The sequence below is a fragment of the Hylobates moloch genome, unplaced genomic scaffold (genome assembly GCF_009828535.3).
Source record: "Hylobates moloch isolate HMO894 unplaced genomic scaffold, HMol_V3 SCAFFOLD_5, whole genome shotgun sequence".
In the NCBI taxonomy this organism is placed as follows: Eukaryota; Metazoa; Chordata; class Mammalia; order Primates; family Hylobatidae; genus Hylobates; species Hylobates moloch.
This window is the reverse complement of record NW_026652280.1, coordinates 99,250,543-99,258,677: the sequence shown is the minus strand read 5'-3', so window position 1 is coordinate 99,258,677 and position 8,135 is coordinate 99,250,543. Positions and strand designations below refer to the sequence as shown.

The following is an 8,135-nucleotide window of genomic DNA, read 5'->3' as shown; positions in this document are numbered from 1 at the left end:
AGGCCGAGGCAGGAGAATCACTTGAACCCAGGAGGTGGAGGTTGCAGTTAGCCAAGATCACAACACTGCATTGTAGCCTGGACAACAGAGCGAGACTCCATCTCAAAAAAAGAAAGTAAAATTAAAGCTCAAGAAAAGCTAGTTTTGGCCGGGTGCGGTGGCTCACGCCTGTAATCCCAGCAGTTTGGGAGGCCGAGGCAGGCGGATCACAAGGTCAGGAGATCGAGACCATCCTGGCTAACACGGTGAAACCCCGTCTCTACCAAAAATACAAAAAAGAAATTAGCCGGGCATGGTGGCGGGCGCCTGTAGTCCCAGCTACTCAGGAGGCTGAGGCAGGAAAATGGCATGAACCGGGAGGTGGAGCTTGCAGTGAGCCGAGATCGTGCCACTGCACCCCAGCATGGGTGACAGAGCGAGACTCCATCTCAGAAAAAAAAAAAAAAAAAAAAGAAAGCTAGTTCTTTTTTTTTTTTTTGGAAACAGTCTCGCTCTGTCACCAGGCTGGAGTGCAGTGGCACGATCTGCTGGTACTACAGGCCCATGCCACAGAACCCAACTAATTTTTTGTATTTTTAGTAAAGACAGGGTTTCGCCGGGCGCGGTGGCTCATGCCTGTAATCCCAGCACTTTGGGAGGCCGAGGCGGGCAGATCACGAGGTCAGGAGATCAAGACCATCCTGGCTAACACGGTGAAACCCCGTCTCTACTAAAAATACAAAAAATTAGCCGGGCGAGGTGGCAGGTGCCTGTAGTCCCAGCTACGCGGGAGGCTGAGGCAGGAGAATGGTGTGAACCCTGGGGGGCGGAGCCTGCAGTGAGCCGAGATCACACCACTGCACTCCAGCCTGGGTGAAAGAGTGAGACTCCGTCTCAAAAAAAAAAAAAAAAGACAGGGTTTCACCACGTTGGCCAGGATAGTCTCGATCTCCTGACCTTGTGATCCGCCCACCTCGGCCTCCCAAAGTGCTGGGATTACAGGCATGAGCCACGGCGCCTGGCCAAAAAGCTAGTTCTTAAAGAGAAAGGGCTAGAGTCAGGCATGAGAGATAGCTTTTCAAGAACACTCGGTTGCCAGGCACGGGTGTTCACCACTAGGTGACAGAGCGAGATTCCATTTCAAAAAAAAAAAAACGCAAAAAAAACAAATACTGAGTCAATAAATCAGATGAGATCTAAGGGGATGAGAATAGCTGTTCCTCTGCAGACCATCTTTCCCCATCCTACATTCTCCAGCTGTGAAGAGGAGCTGCCTGGCAAGGAAGGTGTACGGCAATAGGTGGTGACTGATGAGAACACCAATCAGAGGAAAATAAGGGATGGAAGCAAAAGATTCAAAAGGGCAGATATCTCCACGGGAACAGGACCCGCCCACAACCCCTACAGCAAGGCAAGAACCCAGCTCGCTTGCCCAGGGGTCTGGGCAAAGACTGTGTTCCAATAATCACCTGTGCTCACCCGGGGGCTAAGAAAACAGACAAGTCAATGTGGCATTTGTTTTTATTAGAAAACCCCTTAGTAAGCACTTCTCTAACCCAGAATAGACACTGGGTATCCTCCAAGAGTCCCATAGCTTTCATTTCATCTTCCACCCTCTTCTGAGAGGTGGAGGCAGGGGATGGGGGTGGTGTCAGGCAGTCTCCAAAATGCCCCTCCTAGACCCCTGAGAGAATTCACATTGCCAGCAATAAACCAACAGCACTTCAGTGGGGCATCAGAGGGCCCTCTAGGCTCAAGGCTATTGCCAAAGGCATTCCTGTTTATGGCTTCATGATGGAACCAAGGAGGCTCTCACAGACTCCTAGGCCTGGTCCTTCACTATGGCTGAGAGCAGGGCAGGATCCAGGAGAAAGTGGCCAAGGGCTAAGAGAGAGGAGATTGCATTTAAGATATCCTTTGGAGTCTGGAAAGCACCTGGATTTCTTGGGAGAGGAGCCTGGATTTCTTGGGAGAGGAGGGCTGTGGAAGCCCCAATCAGTTCTTCTTCGTTTTGGGAGTGTCATATTTCCTCTTGCTGGAGTACCACAATAGCAGGGGGATGCCGATGGAGGGAAGGGTCATGACCCCAAAGGCTGCCCAGTCCAGCTGTAAAGGAAAACAAAAACCTTGCTTAGAAGTCTGGATTAGGGCACAGGAGAAGCCAGAGAAAATATGAGTCCAATGAGAAAGGGAGCAGCCTAGCCCAAATTTATTTATTTTTGATACAAAGTCTTAGTTTTTTCTTTGAGACGGAGTCTCGTCCTGTCACCCAGGCTGGTATGCAGTGGCGCGATCTCAGCTCGCTGCAACCTCCGCCTCCAGGGTTCAAATGATTCTCCTGCCTCAGCCTCCCCAGTAGCTGGGATTACAGGCGCATGCCACCACACCTGGCTAATTTTTGTATCTTTAGTAGAGACTGGGTTTCACCATGTTGGTCAGGTTGGTCTTGAACTCCTGACCTTGTGATCCACCCACCTCGGCCTCCCAAAGTGCTGGGATTACAGGCGTGAGCCACTGCACCCGGCCGATACAAGGTCTTGCTCTGTTGCCCAGGCTGGAGTGGAGTGGCACGGTCACGGCTCACTGCAGCCTTGACCTCCTGGGCTTAAGTGATCCTCCCACTTCAGCCTCCTGAGTAGCTAGGATCACAGGGGCGTACCACCACACCTGGCTAATTTTTTTTTATTTTTTGTAGAGGCAAAATATCACTATGTTGCCCAAGCTGGTCTCAAATTCCTGGGCTCAAGTGATCCTCCTGCTTTGACCTCCCAAAGTGCTGGAATTACAGGTGTGAGCCACAACACCCAGCCTAAATTTTCTTAATTTTTATTTTTTATTTTTAGAGATAGGGTCTCACTCTGTTGCTCAGGTTGGAGTGCAGTGGCGCAATCATAGCTCACTGCAGCCTCAAACTCCTGGGCTCAAGCGATCCTCCAGCCACCCAAGTAGCAGAGATTACAGGTACACACCACCAGGCCTAACTCAGCACAAATTTTAAGCAGAACTTTAGGCAAGAAGGTTCCTCTCTGACCAATCCTGATATAGAATGGCTCTCTAAAGACCAATCTTTCAAGCTGTGAAACCAAAGGACTCACTTGACCCAAACCAGACTGGAAGAGAAGCTTCTGTTCCAGATAATCTTTGAGAATGGAGATGCCCTGGTCTTGCCCCTGACAGTCAAGCCACCTATGATCTAACCCTTGTTTACACTTCAGGCCCCCTCTTTTCCATTCCTCCACCTCACATTCTGCCCTTCAGCCTTGATAAACTACTTGCCATTCCTGAATCACACCATGCTTTTCTCAATCTCTGCTGCTCTCTCTCCTCAAGTGCCTGCCCTTCCTTACCTCCTTCAGAAAGTCCCCTCTCATTAGATGTTCCTGTTGCATGCTCTTCCAGCACCTGGTATATAACCTCTATCATAGCATTTTCCCCATTTACTTTTTTTTTTTTGACAGTGTTTCGCTCTTGTCGTCCAGGCGGCTAGAGTGCAGTGGCTCGATCTTGGCTCACTGCAACCTCCCCGTCCTGGGCTCAAGCAATTCCCCTGCCTCAGCCTCCCCATTTACCTATTTTGAGTCCTCTATGAGCCCGTAAGATCTTGTTATTTTTAGAGACAGGGTTTTGCTGTGTCACCCAGGCTAGAGTGCAGTGGTGTGATCATGGCTCACTGCAGCCTCAAACTCTTGGCTGCAAGTGGTCCTCTCGCCTCTGCCTCCCAAAGCACTGGGATTACAGGCATGAGCCATGGTGCCTCGCCGGCCTGTAAGATCTTTAATGGAAGGGACTGTGTCTTATTCATCACTGTGTCCCCAAAGCAGAGCACAGAATGAGCACATAATCTGGAACATCATACTTATTCACTGAATGAATTCCAGCGTTCAGTACTTCAGGCTCATCTTCAAAAAATTCTTTCCTAGACTAGACCACAGTAAAGTTCCCACTTACCCTACCCAATGATCTATGACCCTCTGAATCTAACCAGATTTTTTTTTTTAAACCTCAAAATAGACCCAGGAGTCTAAGATGGGTATCTACTCAAAGATGGGACTCTACTTAAGTCAGTTTCATGGTTTTGGCAATTGTGATCTCATTGCCAAAAATCTCTGGACATGGCTAAATCAATCTATTTGATGAGTATCTATATCAGACACCAAAAAACAGACAGGGCAAGAACCAACCAACAAAACAAATCTATGGAAGCCAAGAGGGTCCAGAACCAAAAGGGCATTCTCATACCAAGGGACTGATGAGAGAGAACACTAGAAAGCTTACAAAATGAGGGGAGAATCGCCTGTCAAACTCCCGCTGAGCCAGGATTCCTCCCTGTCCAGGTGCACTGGTAGAGCCAATCTGAAAAGAAGAAAAGAACAACATTAAGGCAAGTCTCCACGTCATCTAATCTGAGAAAAGGCGGTCCCAACCAACCCAACTCTATGCATTAGAGTCTTAGTTCCCAAAGGCTCAGGAGAACTTCAAGAAGATGAGGGAAAGCTTTTGGCTAGAGAGAGTTGGATGATTCACTCTTAGTGTGTTGTAAAGAGGAGTACCTAGGAGCCAGAAGACCTGAGAAATACCCCATGGAGAACATATATTAAACAAGGTAGGCCAGGCATGCAACTGAAATTAAAGCCAAATTCTTCTGTCTGAGCCTGAGACTCCGGAAAGAGTGAAGTTGCTCACCACCACTGGCCCCTCTACAGGGCAGGGTGTGCAATGGGATGACTTACCCTTGGTAATCATTTACTTAATCCTCCAGCAAGAATCCACTACTTCACAGGGTTAATGTGAGGCTCAAATGAAATAGCAAAAATATATAATGAAGTATAAAACCCTACCCAAATGTACATTATTAGAGGAGGGGTTGAGTCTGGCCCACATTCCTTTGTCTTGGAGAGGAGGCCAAGAGTTTGGAGCACACTGCAAACAACTTTATTCCAAAGTGGCAGCTGGACCTTTGATTTTATGTCTATTAACCCATCAACTACCAGGTAGAACCAAAGAGTCCTGAGGTTGGTTCTGAAAGCAGAAATGATACCGGATGTGAAAACACCACTAGGTTTAGAAGAATATGGTTCCATGTAGTTTATGAAAAATGAAAATGCAGAAGGTGCACTGAGTGTTAGTTATTTTCATTCTGTGGTTGACTGTGTTAAGTCCCTTCCCTACTTGTACTAATTAGCCTACAGCCCTACTGGTAATGGAGGATCACACATTTTAGCTTCATAAATTTATACATTTATTTGGCTTTATACATTTATGACTTAAGCTTTTTTTTTTTTTCATTTAATTGATTTTATTATAACTGGATTAGGTCTGAGCCCTGGGAAACAGACATCACCTTGTTATAGAGAACCACACATTATAGTTTTAACTGAAGTTGTTTTTCATATAGGACAATCATAAATATGAGTATTACAAGAGCTGACTACATACTTTCAAGTTTATAATTCCTGACAAAGGATATGACCTTTTTCCATCCTGTAATTCAGAGAAAAAGAACCACTTGCCCTATAAAACTCTAAAAAGAAAACTGCATAAACCCAGGAATAGGAGGCAAGGAGTGCTCCTCTTTGACCTACTATTAGCAGGTCCAACAAATGATATATCACCACGTCCATGACTTAAGCTTTTTGAGGATTTGAACAGTATCTTAACCCTCTTGGTATTCCCCAGAGTCTGGCACATTTCAGGGGCTTCATAAGTGTCTATTGACCTTTACATCAATCAATCAAAAGACTGTTTACTACTGAGTTTCTATCATATATGGGAAACAGAGAAATCTAAGACAGTCACTGGCCTCAGGAAGTTTATAATTAAATTGGGAGATGGGGGTTGGGAGAGGGAAGATCTATAAATAAGAAAAAAACTACTGAAGACAGTGATTAAATGTTCAAGTGGCATAGACTATAAGTGCTACAGAAGTTTAGATGCAGTCAATATATGTTTATGAAAGAATGAATAGTGGCCGGGCACGGTGGCTCACGCCTGTAATCCCAGTACTTTGGGAGGCCGAGGCGGGCAGATCACAGGTCACGAGTTTGAAACCAGCCTGGCCAGTATGATGAAACCTCATTTCTACTAAAAATATAAAAAAGTAGCCAGGCACGGTGGCACACACCTGTTGTCCCAGTTACTCAGGAGGCCGAGGCAGAGAATCGCTTGAACCCGCGAAGTGGAGGTTGCAGTGAGCCAAGATTGCGCTACTGCACTCCAGCCTGGGCGACAGAGTGAGACTCTGTCTCAAAAAAAAGAAAAAAGAAAAGAATGAATAGCAAAGAGCAATACGAACGGAAGACAGAAAACAAGGAGACATAGCTCAAAGCTGGGTCTTAAGAAGGCTTCAGATATAATGGAGTGGAGGGAAAAGGGTACTTCAAACAGAACAAAGGCACAGAGGAAAGAATAAGGACTGAGCTGGGGGAGAAGGTATGGAAAGTAGCTTGGCCTAACTAGGATGTAGGGTCTGTATGGGCAGAGTGGGAGAGAAGGCTGGAGGCAGAAAATTGCTAGACTATTGGAGGGGGTGAAGTGAGAGGCAGAAAAGCTCAGCCCTGATGCCATAAGCAGGAGTAATCTAAGCAAGGGAAGGAGAGAGTAACAGTGGAGACTGGGAAGAATCTGACAGTGGCAGAGAAGACAGATCGGAAAGACAAGGACATCAGTAAGCAGCAAATGACACACTCCAGATGAAAAGGAAGGCAGAAGGAATGAAGAGGAGGGGAAGGCCATGGTACACCTCTCCCATCCATTTCAATCACTCTAGTCCAGAACTTTAATTTGAAACATACTTCCTTAAGACAATACCAAGTGTCTGGTTAATGTTATCTCCCTCAGAATTTAGTAGCTACTGTGTAAATTTTCTGTAAGAGGTTTTTGTTTTTACAATCTATACTTTTTAGATGGATATCCATCACCTTAAACATTTTTTTTTTTTTTTTGAGACAGGGTCTCACTCTGTTGCCCAGGCTGGAATGCAGTGGCAATAAAACAGCTCACTGCAGCCTCAACCTCTCGGGCTCAAGCAATCCTCCCACCTCAGCCTTCTGAGTACCTGGGATCACAGAGGCATGCACCATGCCTGGCTAATTATTTGAAATGGGGGTCTCACCATGTTGCCCAGGCTGGTCTCCAACTCCTGGGCTCAAGCAATCCACCTGCCTTGGCCTCCCAAAGTATTGGGATTACAGGCGTGAGCCACCATGTCTGGTCCCATTTATCTTTTCTTTATGATGGAAATGTTCAAATGCTTCTCATCTGGCTATTTTGAAATATACGTTAGATTACTGTTAACTATAGTCACCCTACTGAACTATCAAACACTAGGTTTTATTCTTTCTAACTATACATATATTTTTTTGAGACGGAGTCTCACTCTTGTTGCCCAGGCTGAAGTGCAGTAGTGTGATCTTGGCTCACTGCAACCTCTGCCTCCTGGGTTCAAATGATTCTCTTGCCCCAGCCTCCCAAGTTGCTGGGATTACAGGCACCTCCCACCACGCCCAGCTAATTTTTGTATTTGTAGTAGAGATGGGGCTTCTCCATGTTGGCCAGGCTGGTCTCGAACTCCTGACCTTAGGTGACCTGCCCACCTCGGCCTCCAAAAATGCTAGATTACAGGCGTAAGCCACTGCGCCCAGCCCTAACTGTATTTTGGTATCTATTAAGCAACCTCTCTTCATCCCCCTCTTACCCCCACCACAAGAGATTTTAAGGGAAGGCAGATCCAAATTCCATCCAGCTAAGGGTTTGGGCAACTCACCACAACGGGTCCATCCTCCTGGGCCAGGTAAGTAATTGTTGCTGAGGTGAAGTTGAAATAACCAGCCTTGAGAGGGCGCAGGACCACGGTGTGGGAGACATTGCTAGCACTGGCTCAAGAGTTAAGGAACAGAAAGAGATGAAGCTAAAGTTGTAGCAGCCTTTCAACCTGTGGACTAAATGCACCATTTACAAAACATTTGCCAATACGTGCTGATCTCATGCCGGCAATACTCTCAGGAATGAAAAAATATAGGCTTCTTTGCCGGGCGCGGTGGCTCACACCTGTAATCCTAGCACTCTGGGAGGCCGAGGCGGGTGGATTGCCTGAGTTCAGGAGTTCGAGAACAGCCTGGGCAACACAGTGAAACCCCGTCTCTAATAAAATACAAAAA

The 8,135-nt window shown here is 46.6% G+C and overlaps 1 protein-coding gene across 1 annotated transcript in view; it reads right to left on the bottom strand.

Annotated features, from left to right (window-relative positions):
- Window positions 1-1,523: 1,523 nt before the first annotated feature.
- SSR2 (signal sequence receptor subunit 2) overlaps window positions 1,524-8,135 on the bottom strand; it is a 12,621-nt gene continuing 6,009 nt past the window's right edge. Inside the window, exons 4-6 of the mRNA XM_032154212.2 lie at window positions 7,742-7,850; window positions 4,255-4,332; window positions 1,524-2,085 (exon numbers count right to left, since the gene is read on the bottom strand). Coding sequence (XP_032010103.1) covers window positions 1,975-2,085; window positions 4,255-4,332; window positions 7,742-7,850 — 298 coding nt within the window. The 3' untranslated portion in view covers window positions 1,524-1,974. The remainder of the gene's footprint in view (window positions 2,086-4,254; window positions 4,333-7,741; window positions 7,851-8,135) is intronic.